The 14709-nt window shown below is 51.8% G+C and overlaps 1 protein-coding gene across 2 annotated transcripts in view; it reads left to right on the forward strand.

The window, feature by feature from the left end:
- Positions 1–14709, forward strand: part of LOC114200933 (uncharacterized) — a 47454-nt gene that overhangs the window by 27821 nt on the left and 4924 nt on the right. Inside the window, exon 1 of one of the 2 annotated variants that reach the window (XM_088027004.1) lies at positions 13758–14295. The exons of the other annotated variant lie outside the window; for it this stretch is intronic. Within the exon in view, the coding sequence (XP_087883130.1) occupies positions 14263–14295 (33 nt within the window). The 5' untranslated portion in view covers positions 13758–14262. Of the gene's footprint in view, positions 1–13757; positions 14296–14709 lie in introns of those variants that run through there. 2 annotated transcript variants of the gene reach the window in all.

The raw sequence follows: 14709 nt of genomic DNA on the forward strand, positions 1-14709 counted from the left end.
CTCCAGGCAGCTCAGACACAATCCCAACTCCTGCTTTTCCTTTGGGACCTGCTCCTCTTTCCCCTTTCCCATGTGTCTGGAAGGCAGTTCCATTCTTTCAACTGCTCAGGCTAAAAACCTGGAGTCCTCTGGACCTCTCATCTCTTTCTCACCCCTCTTTGATCCATCAGCAAATCCAGATGGCTCTGCCTGCAGAAGAGATCCAGAATCTGACTACTTCTCCTACATCTTTTTGCCACCACCACCCTAGTCCATGCTGCCACCACCGCTTGCCTCCATAATTGCAGGTGCCTTCTTCCTCTGTCCTCACCCACCTCCACCTTCATCTGGTCCCCCATCACTTCTGCACATGGAAACTAAAGGTATACTGCTCAAATTAGATCAGGTCCCTCCTCTGTTCACAGATCTTCTCCGCTCATGGGGCCCTCAGAATAAAGGCCTAGCATGAAACCTCCCCTGGAGCTTTCTGGTCCCACCATAAGTAAAGGACTTAAAGTTTCCCTAATGCCTTCCTCTTTGGATGGCCTCCAAGCCTTTGCACATGCAGGTCCCTCTGCCTGGAACAACTTCCATGCTTCCTTCCAAGGCCGCTAAAAATGGGGTGCGCACACCCACTGTCCCAGCCTGGAGGGAAAACGATGACCCCAGGCAGGACGCCCCCAGTTTCGCTTTTAGGACACTGGGGCTTGGAATCCCGTTAGGCGGAGCTTGGGAGACCTTCCCTTACCCATGCCAAGTCCACCAGGGCTGTCTCGGACGGGGACCCGGCGCAATGGGCCCAGTCTGGCCTAGGGGCCAGGTCCTTTCTGACGATGCCGCTGGCGAGCCTCACACGTGCCTTAGGTCAACCTACCCGCCGGACCTCAGTTCCCGACATCCCTCGCGGTGCCGCTTGGTCCTTGTCAGGGTGACCCGGAACCACGGTCCCCGCGGAAATCGGATTTACGGTGTGAACTACACTGCCCGGAAGACGCTGCGCTGTGCGGGGCATGTCCGTGCGTCCCGCGCCGGGCGAGGGCGGAGCGTTGGCGTCGCCCTGAGGTTTTTCTCTCGACTTGCTGTGCGCCTGTTCGCGGGCCCTGATCCCTGGGCTGGGGACGCGTTCTGGAAACTATAGGGCGTCGGCGCCCAGGGCTTGAGGTGCTCCAAGTGTGGAAGGCGGGGACGGCCCTTTCCGGGGCCTTTGCGCCTGCGGGCGGGGCCGACGAGCTGCCATCCCCACCTTCGCGAGCCTCGGTGTTCTCGGAAGTGGAATGGACCGCCCTCGGGGATGTCCGCCGACTTCCGCTAGAGCCCGTCCAACCCGGGGACCTTCCCAGAAGAGGCGCGCTGGCCGTGTTTCCACCGCTCTGAGCGGCGGACGAGGCTCGGAGGCGCTGGCGGCCCGCCGCCCCGGCTCCACCCGCCGAGGGGGAACTGAGGGCGGGGGAGGTCTTTTTCAGCGGTCAGCCCCTAACGCGCCGCTTCTCCTCGGTCCCCAGGGGCTCACCATGGGGACAGCGGCGCCACCAGAAGTCTTTGGAGAGTGAAGGGTCCTGCTTACAGAAGCCCGGCAGTACCCTTAACCCCAGGGTCCTGGAGCCCCAACGTTAGTGAATGAGTGAGTGTGCCGTGCGATTCCTGCCGGTTCCATTTCTTCGTCTGCGATGATGGGAGTCACTCTCATTCTGTGCCTTTGTGTCCCACGTTACTGGACAGTGTGCTGCCAAAAAAAGAGGGGGAGGGGCTTGAAAGGGTTTTTCATGCTTGGAGACAAAGACATGCAGAGCCTTGTTTGTGAGCTTGAACTGGGAGCCATCAGGGCACCCCAGATCCTTCTTACATCTGGTGAGGAAAGAGAACCTGATAGGAGAATTCAGGGTGCAGCTTAGGCTTTCTTTAAGGAGACTAAACGCTGGCTCTTTATTCTTACTCTACTCTTAACTGGTTTCTTTGGCTGGTGTGTGAACAGACTGAGGGGCAAGGGCCAAAGCAGGGAGGCCAGAGAGGAGGCTTCAGCAATAGTCCAGGCATGTAATGAGCCCTAGACCAGGGAGGTGGCTCTGGGTCAGACTTGGGAGATGGTGGACCCAGGGAGGACAGATTGTGAGAGCGTGTGACAGGGAAGGGTCCAGGGAGGTTCTGCACACTACTGAGGCTCCACAGTGGGACTCAGGCCTTGTAGGCATGCTGCTATAGAATGACGGTTCGGTCTGCTGCAAGTGCAGGGGTCAGGATGTGTTATCCACAGTGACAGTGGAGCTAGTGGGACCTGAAGGGCCGTCCTGTGGCGGAACAGGTGGGGACACACCTGGTAAGGCGTTAGGACAGGCAAAGGCAGAGGTGTAAGAGGGCCAGGGGTATTTGGGAATCCAGGTGTTTGTAGCTGAGAGATGGAGCAGAGAGGACCGTGACAGGTGGGGAAGGCCTTGAACGAAGGGCCAGGGGTAGCCCCTAGCCCTGAGTGCCCCCCGCATTGGCGGTTTTGTTGCAAGATCAACTGGAAATTGGTTCTTGGCTATTATTCCCAGGGTCACTGGCTGCCACGTGCAGAGTCGCCTGGGGAGAGTTGAGAGGGCTGATCCAAGGACATAGACGAAAGAAGAAGACCTAGGGGTGTGAGAAAGGAGCTGTCACAAACTGATGAGTCTGTCATGAGTCAGGCAGAACAGTGAGTACAACGGCTTGGTGCTGGGGCCCTAGGGGAAGTTTGTGCACCTGGGGCTATTTTTGTCATAGGTCACACTGTGGGGAGTGTCCAGGGAACCATCTGGAAATAGGGCATATACAGATTGGACGATATCCATTTCCCCTCCTACTTTATGATGCAGTGGCTGCAGTGCAGTGGCCAGTGGGTCTTGGGAGAAGGAGAAGGCCCTGATGCTGGTACACTAGCGTTCCTTCTGAGGAGTTAGGGGTTATAGCTGAGAGGTGTTATAGGGGAGAGGGTTGCCAGGGGAGAGAGGAAGGTGCCCTGGGTTCTAGGCCTGGGGCTCGAAGATATCCACTCATGTGCCCTGAAGGACCAGCTGTCTTCCTCACTGCAAGGCCTGGTGACCCAAGGATGTGGCCATGTACCTCTAGGGAGGAGTGGAGACTCTTCACTGGCCCAGAAGATCCTGTACCAGGACGTGATGTTGGATGACTTCATGTTCACAGCCTTACTGAGTGAATCTCCTGCCTCTCCTTATGTGTTCTTTTTCAGAGTTGTGGGCACTCACTTGTGCTGTCCCTGAGTCACTCCACCTTTGCTGCCCCAGGCTTGTGGTGGCTTGGGGAGAAAGGTCAAGGTTCTCTCCATCTTTCCAACAAGCCATTGGGTTTGGCTCCATAGCAGGGTGTCTCTGTGCCACGGATTCTGCTTTCTTTCTCCAGCAGATACTTCCTTAGAATTGCCACTGCCAGTCTCTGGGGGTCCTGTTGTCATTGCTTGCAAAGGATAGATTGAACGAAGGGCCAGGAGCAGCCCCTGGCTATTCCTGAAAAACCCCTCTCAAAGTTTCCTTTTGTGACATCCTTCCTGCTTCCTTCTCACTAATGGTAAAGATGAAGCCAGCTTCTTGACTTCTGCAGACGGGTCAACAGTCAGGGCAGGCCCCGTTACCTGCCCTGTCCTCCACAGGACTCGTGGCCACTCCATCCCACAAGGTCATTTTGCCGGAGCATGACCTGGAGTTCTGGTTATCTAGCTGGGAAGATGCAATTCTAGCCATTACAACAGAGTCCCAGAAGAGGTGGGCCTTGCTGAGTGAAATTCAGGTATGGGCTGAGGTCTGGTCTAGGTTGAATTGTGGCTGGCCATGGTCCTGTACCACATCACTGTCCTGTTGCCAAAGTCACTGTCCCAACCTCAGTCCAACTTCTTACACCTTTCGGAACATTCCGTCCTCTTGCCTCCTCTTCCTGATGTCTAGTTCCCACCTCTCCTTCCTCACGTTTCATCTTGTAACTACTCTCCCTATGTCTGGTCCTCCAGTGTTGGCTTCTGTTTAGCTGTTAGGATATGTTCATGTTTTGGTAAATAACCCTTGGAAGCCTAATCCTAAGAAGTGACTGGATGTTACATCCGTGTCTGGGCTCTTCCTGTGCAGCGTTTGCCTGTCCCAGCATCCCTACTTCATTGTGTTTGCAGAGGGTGAGCAGCAGATCCTGCCAGCCACATTGAATCTTTGACCCTGTTGAGATGTTTTGCACTGGCCTGGCCAGAGCCTGTACCAACAGGACTTGCTCTTTTCCCCCTGATCCTGGCCCCCTTTGTTTCTCATGAACCCAGGGAATCAGTTCTTAGCTTATTAGATACCACTTAATGATGGATCCATCCTCACCCACCTACCATGACCTACAGAAAGGGCATTTCCCTATTTTCAGGTAATTCATGTGGAAGGGAAGATAAGGAGACACTGTTGGAATAAGATGTTTCTAGAAAAATCGTATCGCAGGTCTGGACTCCCAGTGCGGGTCCTTCTAGCCAGAAGGTCCACCCCTATAACCCAGGTGGTTAAGTCTTCAGAGACTTTGTCCCTGGAGAAGCATGGAAACAGACCTGGGCAGAAACTGCACACGTGTGGGGCGTGCAGGAGAGAATTCTGGTTCCACTTAAACCTTCCACTGAAACAGCTGACTTCAGTATGGAGAGAAACCTCTCACCTGTGATGAGTGCATGCTACAGAAAAGCTGTGCACATGTAAGGATGTCCTAGACAGCCATGACCTAAGACCCACCCACCCGCGGTGATAGGAAGCCGTTAAGGAGCACCAAGCTCAGGAAGGCCTTCCCACCCAGCCCCAATATTGGGCAGTTCCCAAAGTCCACACTGCAGAGAAGCCCTTCAAATGCAGCAAATGGGGGACAGCCTTCGTGAAGAGCTCCACCCTCCTTAGCCACCTGACTCACCCTGAAGAGAGACTATATAGATGTCCAGCAAATAGAAATGTCTGCAAGAAGAAATCAGTGCTTGTTAGTCACCAAAAAATTCACACTAGAGAAATATCCTATGTGAGTCAGGAGAGTAGGAAGAACTTCAGCCACACATGTAAACTGAAAAAGCATGAGAAAATTCACTCTGGGAAAAGGCCTTACAAGTGCACGGAGTGCGGAAAAGCTTTCTGCCAAAGTTATACTCTAAATCAGCAGCAGAAGGTTCATGCTGGTGAAAGGCCCTGAGTGTAGCAAATGTGGGAAAGCCTTTGGCCACGTGTCTAACCTTATGCAGTACCAGAAGGTTCACACTGGAGAAGGGCCCTATGAGTGCAGCCATTGTGGGAGAGCCTTTAGTGAAACCCGAGCCCTTGTTCAGCGCCAGATTGTTTACATCAAAGAAAGGCCATGTGAATGTGGCAAATGTGGGAAAGCCTTCAACCACCAATTCCACATAATTCCACACCAGATGTTGCAAACAAGAAAGGCCTATGAGTGCACCAAATGTGGCAAAGCCTTGGGGCACCTGGGTGGCTCAGTCAGTTAAGCATCTGCCTTCAGCTCGCGTCATGCTCTCAGGGTCCTGGGATTGAGCCCTGCGTCGGGCTCCTTACTCAGCAGGGAGTCTGCTTCTCCCCCTCCCTCTGCCCTTTTCTCCTGCTTGTGCTGTCTCTCTTTCTCTCAGATAAATAAGTAAAATGTATATATTTTTTTAGAATGTGGCAAAGCCTTGAGCCAGGGTGTCTACTTTGTTCTGCATGATAGAGTTCATGCTAGAGAAGGCCCTTACAAGTGTACTAAATGTGGGAAAACTTAGCCAGCCCTCCACCCTTATTCACCATGAAAAAGCTCACACTAGAGAAAGGTCTTGCAAGTGCAGCGAGTGTGGGAAAGCCTTTAGCTGCAGATTTAATTTCATTAAACACCAGAGTTCACACCAGATAAAGCCTTTAGGATTGCAGTCAGTGTCAAAAAGCTTTCAGCCCAGGCGGCACGTTGCTCAGCTCCAGTGCATGAGAGGGAGGCACATGAGTGCAGTAAATCTAGAAAAGGGTGGTTTACCACTGTGGCTTCATTCAGCATGAAAGGAATCACAGCTAGGATGAGCCCTGCATGCGCAGCGTTCATGAGGTAACTTCCAGCAGCCGTTAAACCTTATGCACCAGAACACTCCCCTGAGGAAGTGATCTGTATGTGGATGTTTGGTGGTCACCCCACACACGTGCCATGGACCCCCACCGAAATTTACTTCCGAAGCTGATGCTGTATACACCAAGAGAATTTATTTATTTTTATTTTATTTTTTTTTTAAGATTTTATTTATTTATTCATGAGAGACAGAGCGAGAGAGAAAGAGAGAGAGAGAGAGAGAGGCAGAGGGAGAAGCAGGCTCCCAAGGAGCAGGGAGCCCGATGCGGGACTCGATACCAGGACCCTGGGATCATGACCTGAGCCGAAGGCAGACGCCCAACCATCTGAGCCACCCAGGCGCCCGAGAATTTATTTATTTTTAAAGATTCTATTTATTTATTTGACAGTGAGAGATATAGTGACAGAGGGAACACAAGCAGGGGGAGTGGGAGAGAGAGAAGCAGGCTCCCCGCAGAGCAGGGAGCCCGATGCGGGGCTCGATCCCGGGACCCTGGGACCATGACCTGAGCGGAAGGCAGACGCTTAACGACTGAGCCACCCAGGCGCCCCATACCAAGAGAATTTAAGAGAAAGTTTATTCACACAGAGGACTCCTGGGGAGATCTGGACAGTCACAAGCAGGTCTAGGCTGACTGTGCAGAGCAGCAGGTCCGGGGGAGTGGGTTGGACCTTGGTGGCTAAGGGAAGGAGCTGGGGAAAAGTTGCTGCATGGAGGCTGGAGACTTGTGACATTTAAGGTGCCAAAGGAGAAGGAGCATGCAAACTTGCCTGTCAAACCTGTCCATATAAGGAGCCAAAAGGGAAAGGGAACATGAGGTTTAGAAAGAAGTCAGCGGTCAAGCATCAGAAATGGAGTCAAACTCTTTAATGCAGCAGGAAAGCCTCTGTTGTCTGGTTGTGTTGTGTCTGTGATCTGCCGGCATCTGGACAAGCATCTGTGGCGCCTGGACTGTGCTGTGGTCATGCCTGTGTTGCTCAGGGAAGTCTGCAGCTGAGCTCCCCTGGAGGGAATCCCCCTTGTCCTGAGCTGGGGTGGGGTTTCATATCTATCATCCATGACTGTGTTAGGTATGGACACATGCCAGCTCTGGACAAGGGGACCTGAGGAGTCTCTGGAGGGATTCTGGGAAAGTTTCCTCTCTTCGTAGATATCAACTCTGTGTGTAATAACCGTGATGAATTTCATGATCCTCTGAATTAACATTCAGACCAGCTTTCCTTTTTCTTTCCTTTCTCTTCTTTTCTTTCTCTTCTCTTCTTTTTTCCTCTAGTAGACTCCATGCCTAGTGTGGAGCCCAGTGTGGGGCTTGAACTTACGACCCTGAGATCAAAACCTGAGCTGAGATCAAGAGTCGGAGGCTTTTTTTTTTTTTTAAGATTTTATTTATTTATTTGACAGAGAGAGACAACAGTGAGAGAGGGAACACAAGCAGGGGGAGTGGGAGAGGGAGAAGCAGGCTCCCCACTGAGCAGGGAGCCCGATGCGGGGCTCGATCCCAGGACCCTGGGATCATGACCTGAGCCGAAGGCAGACGCTTAACGACTGAGCCCCCCAGGCGCCCCAAGAGTCGGAGGCTTAACCCACTGAGCCACCCAGGCACCCCCAAACCAGCTTTCTCAGACTACTCTTGACTGATGATAAATGCCTTATTTTTAATTTTTTAAAATATTGTACTTATTTGTTTGTCAGCACAAGCAGGGGAGAATGGCAGGCAGAGGGTGAAGCAGGGTCCCTGCTGCGGAGGGAGCCCAGTGCGGGACTCAGTCCCAGGACCCTGGGATCATGACCTGAGCCAAAGGCAGATGCTTAAAGGACTGAGCCACCCAGCCATCCCATAAATGCCTTATTTTTAAAAATCATTTTAAATCTCCATTGCTGGGGTGCCTGGCTGGCTCAGTTAGTAGAGAATATAACTCTTGATCTTGGAGTTGTGAGTTCAAGCTCCACATTGGATATAGAGATGACTTAAAAAATAAAATCTCTATTGCTTTATTTATCATGAGGAAGATGTTGAGATATTGAGATCTGCCAGCATGAAAATGAGCAAGTTTTTTGGGGGATCCCCGTAACATCTGCCTCAGGGGGGACTGCGGATTGCAGTGCATGCCTCTGTCCAGTTGTGACATTATTGTATTACTACCCCTAGGCCTCCTATATGAAGAGCACTACACGCTGAAATTTGTGACCTTAGGTCAGAGTGACTTAGGAACCTGGAGCTCTTTGTGATAAAGGGGGTAGTTGATCCATTGTCAGAAATGAGAAAGAAGTGGGTTCCTTGTTAGAGCATTTCTCATTTCCCTAGAAGTGTTGAGGAGAAGCTGACTTCTGGGACATGACCAGGACCCATAACCCTGGGAGGCTGGACCCCTATGTGTAGGTATCACAATATAAGACCTGCATGGGCCAAGTGCGTGAGATATGTGGATAAAGAAACACCATGAAGGGGCGCCTGGGTGGCTCAGTCAGTAAAGCATCTGCCTTCTGCTTAGATCATGATCCTGGGATCAAGCCCCACATCAGACTCCCTGCTCAGTGGGGAGTATGCTTCTCCCTCTCCCTCTGCCCCCACCCTGTACTCTCTCTCTTTTTCTCTCAAATAATGAAATAATCTTAAAAGGGGGGGGCACCATGAAGTTACAGAGAGAGGAGGGTCCCTGAAAAACTAGAGGGGACATAGTCTGTTTAAAGGGACTCACCTGGGGCGCCTGGGTGGCTCAGTCAGTTAAGTGTCTGCCTTCGGCTCAGGTCATGATCCCGGGGTCCTGGGATCGAGTCCGACGTTGGGCTGCCTTCTCGGTGGGAAGCCTGCTTCTCCCTCTCCCACTCCCCCTGCTTGTGTTCCCTCTCTCGCTGTCTCTCTCTGTCAAATAAATAAATAAAATCTTTAAAAAAATAAAGGGACTCACCTGCTCCATTGTCTATGGTCGTGCTGCATGGGGTGTGCAGAGCTTCCAGGACATGTAGACCTGTGTATATAAAGAGGAAAGAACTGGGTTACCTGGCTGGCTCAGTCAGTAGAGCATGTGGCTCTTGATATTGGGATCGTGAGTTCAGGCCTCATGTTGGACATAGAGTGTACTTTATGAAAGAAAAGAGAAGAGGAAAAAGAGAAAGAAAAGAAAGGACGGAAGGAAAGAGAAAGAAAGAAAAAAGGAAGTAAAATGGCCCTCCCAGTGTATAGAGAAAGAGAGAAATGGATCAATACACAGTCGCTCTGTATTCAGATGTTCAAGAAAAGACAGAGATATGGGTTTTTATGTAGAATGTCCTGATTTTATAAATGCTGGCATCATTTATGTCAACATTGTTAATTTACATACAATAAAATTCTAATTTTTAATTTTTTTTAAAGATTTGTTTATTATTTGAGAGAGAAAGCGAGGGGAGGATGTGCTAAACATCCAGGTTCACAGCAGCCCTACTCCCAATTTCAAAGGGGGAAAGCACTTTATTGATATTATAAAAATCTAATTGAAACAGAAAGAAGGGAAATCTGCACACAGATGAGGACAATAGTAAGCAGTAAAGTAGAACAAGACAAATTACATTAAATTGGGTACTTAAAACATCCAACCTCATTAGCTGGGGAAGCCCCAGGGAGACAGCCATGCTGGACTTCTGACTGAGAGGCCTAAGTGGCGCGTCCTCCCCTCAGGTGAGACTTTCAACTGACCATCCCAATCAGGGCCGTATTTACAGGGCAAATGACGGGGTCTAAAGTTAAACATGTGTTTGCCTATGTGCAGTTTGAAGTGGGCTGCATTTCTATGTTATCATGTCTTTACATCTTCAAGGAGCCTGGGCCATATACTTGTCTCTCTTCCCAGATTCCATTCTGGGGGGCCAGCCCAGCCCAGAGCCAGAGGAGATACAAGGCAAAATTTATAGCTCTTAGTGTCCAGGTCGGAAAGACCGGTTCTGACCTGGAGGCCAGCTAATGTCAACTACCCAGACTCCCGAGGTTACTTGTGCAGCACAAGTCTCACAAACAACATTCTTTAGCCTACCTGCGTTTGTGCAAGTCAGGGTGGTGGGTTAGGCAGGACAAATCATAGAAACCTTCACCCATACAATACAGATGGGCAGAGGGAGGGGAAGAATCTTCAGCTGACTCCCTGCTGAGCACAGAGCCCGATGCACGGCTGGATCTCACAACCTTGAGTTCATGACCTGAGCTGAAATCAAGAGTTGGATGCTTAACGGATTGAGCCATCCAGGCGCCCCAAATGCTCCTAAGTTTTTAAAGTAATCTCTACACCCAACATGTGGCTCAAACTCATGACCTGGAGATCAAGATTCAGATGTTCTTCCGACTAAGCCAGCCCGATGCCCCAAAATGCTCTTTTAAATGTGTAAGTGAGTTTTACAAATGTATACACCTGTGAAATGGCCACACTTAAAATATTGAACATTCTCATTACATCTACAGTTCACTTTGTGCTACTTCCCACTCGGTCACCTCCAACCCATGTGTCAGACAACTACTGAGGACTTGCTTTCTGCCATCATAGGTTAGTTTTGTCTTTTCTAGCACATTATATAAATGGAATAATTTATACCATATGGACTGTTTTGTGTGGTCTTTGACTCACCAGAATTTTGGGAGATTCATCAATGTTGTAACATATACCATTATTTATTACTGAGTAGTTACGTCATTGTAGGAAATACTATTTACTACATGTTTATTCCACTCACCAGTTGTTCCCCATCAGAGCTGTTTCCAACCTTAGCTATTATGAATAAAGATGCTATGAACATTTATGTACCAGGATTTTTTTAAGAGATTTTTAAAAAGATTTTATTTTTTAGCGATCTCTATACCCAATGTGGGGCTTGAATTCACGACCTCAAGTTCAAGTTCACATGCTCTGCTGACTGAGCCAGCCAGGTGCCCCTCATGTACCAGGATTTTGTGGTCATGTGCTTTCATTTCCTGTGGATAAATCCCTAAAAGAATTGCTGAGTTGTAGGATAGGCAGATGCTGAACCTCATAAGACAATGAGGGTATGCCACAGCTTAAGAGGCTAGCTGCACCAGTCTACACAGAACTACAAAATTCAATATTCAGTCAAGGCAAAATCTTTCTAATTATTCTATTTTGCTAAGATGAAGTAATGTGATTATAAATTCCTCCTGCGGAAGGAAAATGCCTTCAATTCCCTCAGTGTACTCAGCGGGAACTAGCACAGTGCCAGTGGGTTATACCTCACTCTGAATCTAAATGTAGCATCCTTGGTGACCAGAAGGAAAATTCCAATACTGCCTGACAATTTCAAGCCAAGAAATACACAACCAGCTGTCCTGAGAGATGAAAGGTAGGGCAGGAGCAAGTGAGGTTCTGGTTCCTGCAGCAGTCAAGCATGGAACCCTCTGAGCTAGATGGAGGGTGAGAGGGTGCTGGTGCCTGGAGGCACTTTCTGACTCCCAGCTATGGAGGGCTGTCACACTGTCAGGGGTGTGGCCCAAGACAGGTGTGGGGTTTTCCACAAGTCACAGAGGTGCCCAACATTAATGCAAGGCAGCGTGGGCCGGGAGCTGAATGTTGATACTCCCCAAAACCCCACGCTGTGCATTCTTAGTCCAGTACTTCAGATGTGAAGAAACGTAAGTCACAGACAGGGGACATCGGGGCCCAAGATCACACAGGTTAGTCAGAGGAACCCAGCTGCAAACTCAGGTCGGCCTGACCTACCTTGGGCCTAAGCTCTGACTCCTCTATCCTCCATGTTGCTTTCTTTTTTTTAAAGATGTTTTTATTTATTTGAGAGAGAGAGAGGAAGAGTGGGAAAGGGAGCCCGACACGGGGCTTGGTCCCGGGACACTGAGATCATGACCTCAGCTGAAGTCAGACACTTAACTGACTGAGCCACCCAGGCGCCTCCCCGCCTCCATGTTGCATTCTGCATCCAGCTGGACATGTACATATATTTTATGCAAGTTTGAAGCATGTGGGTTTGGAAACACCAGATACAGAAGAACTACTAACATCTCATTTGATGCTGCCAATTTGAAACAGTGTAGACCTTTCTCTCACAGAGATGGGAGGGAATAATTGTTGCATCTCCCTAGCTGCGGCCGGTGAGGCCTGTAAGAATGTATCCCCTGGTAAGAGGCTTGCCTACATTTCACACAAGAGCCCACCTGGACTGTTCAGGGGTCCAGCCAGGTTGGTTAGGGTCCAACCACCTGCCCCAGACAACAGCCCCCTTTGCCCCCACCCCTACCCCGCAGTACAGTCTTGTTCAGGGGACATTGGAGCCGGGGATGTGGAGCTATTTTGTGTACAGAGGAAGACTTGTTGCCATTTTTATTTCATTTCCAATTCATTAATTTATGAATTTATCAAACAATTAGCATTTCTCTAAATATCAGGCAATCAAGATCCCTCTGGTCTAATTACACATTATGGAGATAATTTTATTTTATTATTTTTTAAATATTTTATTTATTTATTTGACAGAGAGAGACACAGCGAGAGAGGGAACACGAGCAGGGGGAGTGGGAGAGGGAGAAGCAGGCTTCCCGCGGAGCAGGGAGCCCGACGCGGGGCTCCATCCCAGGACCCTGGGACCATGACCTGAGCCGAAGGCAGACGCCTAACGACTGAGCCACCCAGGCGCCCCTATAGGGATAATTTTAAAATAAGAAGTTTTAAGAAATTAAGTGTCTCCAAACATTCAAACAGTGCCTGAAATATTAATGTCTCCAAGCTTTTGGTTAAATCACGAGTTTAATATATTAGATTTTCTTAAATTCTTTCAAAGTGAGCAATATTTACACACGAATATTCCAAAATTGATGTGCTCTCGTGCATCTCGAGGATTTGCATTCTAAGGACAGTTATGGCTGAGATAGGTGCCTATATAAGGAGGGAGGGAGGGAGGAAGGCAGGCAGAAAGAATGAACGAACGTGACACAGATTAATTCCGTACTTCCTTAAAACAGTGGGTAACAGGCACTGGGGAACATTATCGTACCACCTGTGAATGAAGATGAAGGACCCTGAAAAACCAGCAACCCTCACCGTGGAGCAACAAAGGGAACTCTCTTACTCTGCGCCAGCGGTCGTCCGAGGGCATTGAGACCGCCTTTCCTTTGGTTTTTATGTGCGACAGACACTCAGGTTGTCCCAGGGAGAAAGGACCCAGGAATCGATACCGTGATGTGCCCGCAACACCTAGACGACCCAAGACGAGCAAATCTGGGAAAGTACGTGGTGCGCGGCCGGTTTAGCAAGGGAAACAGGTGCTTCAGGGACGTCTCGGAGAACAACTCAGACTCAAGCAAACTTGAGGCTGGGGGCTTGCACCTCTGGGTGTAGGGGCTGCCAAACTGGTGTCCACCCTTCACAGGCCACACAGAGGCCACACCCGAGCACAGGCCTCCGGAGGCGGAGCTGGGGTCGGCCTTCCCGGGCTCGCCGCCCGAGCGCCACCGGTCTGAGCCCGCCCCTCCCACTGGGCTTTGTCCTTAAAGCCCCAGGCTGGGGTCGCCTCCAGGGACCTCAGCCGCTTCCGCTTCTGCGAGTCCGGCGTTTAGCCTCGGGGCCGCTTGGGTGCAGGCCGGGCTCCCGGGACCCCGAGCGGAGGACGCCCAGCCAGGCGACTCCCCGCCTCAGGCGCACCGGCCCACGGACGCGGGGGCGCGCCCGCGGGACTCCATTTCCCAGCGCGCTGCGCGGAGCCGCCGGGCCGTGGCCACGGACGTCGGAAAGGGCTCCGCCCACCCGGCCGCAGGGCGGGCGGGAACTACGCTTCCCAAAAGGCGCCGCGCGTGCGTCCGCGGCGCGCATTGGGCCAGCGAGGGCTTGCGGGGGCTGGACTTCCGGCGTCCGGGACTGTCACTTCGCTGCGGGGCGTGGGGCCACACCGGTGTTGGGCACTGGAGCGCGGCGGGTCCGGGTCGGCCTTCCAGGAGCCTCGGAGAGCCGGGCGAGGGCCGCGACGAGGGCGCGAGCGGAGGGCCGCTAGGCGCACGCCGTGGTCCCCGGCGACGGTCGCGCCCGCCGAGCCTCGGTTTCTCCGGGTGTAGCCCGGGCCGCCCCGCGGGGCTGTGGGGCGGTGCCCCGCGTCACGTGCTCTCCGACCCCCGGGCGGCCGGGGAGACGGCGTCCTGGGCGTCTGTGCCCCAGACGGCGGAGAGACTGAGGCCCGGAGCCGGGACGTCCGCGTAGCCGTCGCTTTCTGCGCGTCCGCAAGTACAGGTTCTGATGGCGACCGCGGCGCTGACGGACCCGGCGCAGGTGAGTGGAGGAAGCGTAAGACCCCCTCCCGCCCCAGCCAGCTAGATCCCGCCCGGGAGGGACCCGAGTCTCGGCTCAGGGAGGGACTTTACCCGAACGTCCTGTCTCCCCTGTCGGTTCGTCCTGGGCCCCGGCGTTCAGGCCAGTGGAGCGTGCACGTGTGAGATCCCCACCTCGGGCAGCCAAGGGAGTGAGGTGTAGAAGGAAGTTCCGAGCGGAGGGTCCCGCACGTGCAAAAGCGGGGAGGGGAGACGGAGCCTAGGTGCTTCGGGAACCGAGCTTCCCGACGTGAGCACGGGGGAGAAATGGCAGGCTGAGGAGTTGTGTCGGGAGCCGGGGGAGGATTCGAACAGAGACTGGACGTGCTTTAAGTTAGGGTCTTTAGAAGTATCCCACGGTTTGCTTGGCGGAGAA

Source organism: Eumetopias jubatus, unplaced genomic scaffold (genome assembly GCF_037043125.1).
Source record: "Eumetopias jubatus isolate StellerSeaLion01/CBP00866 unplaced genomic scaffold, mEumJub1_p1.0 scaffold_10, whole genome shotgun sequence".
Classification (NCBI taxonomy): Eukaryota; Metazoa; Chordata; class Mammalia; order Carnivora; family Otariidae; genus Eumetopias; species Eumetopias jubatus.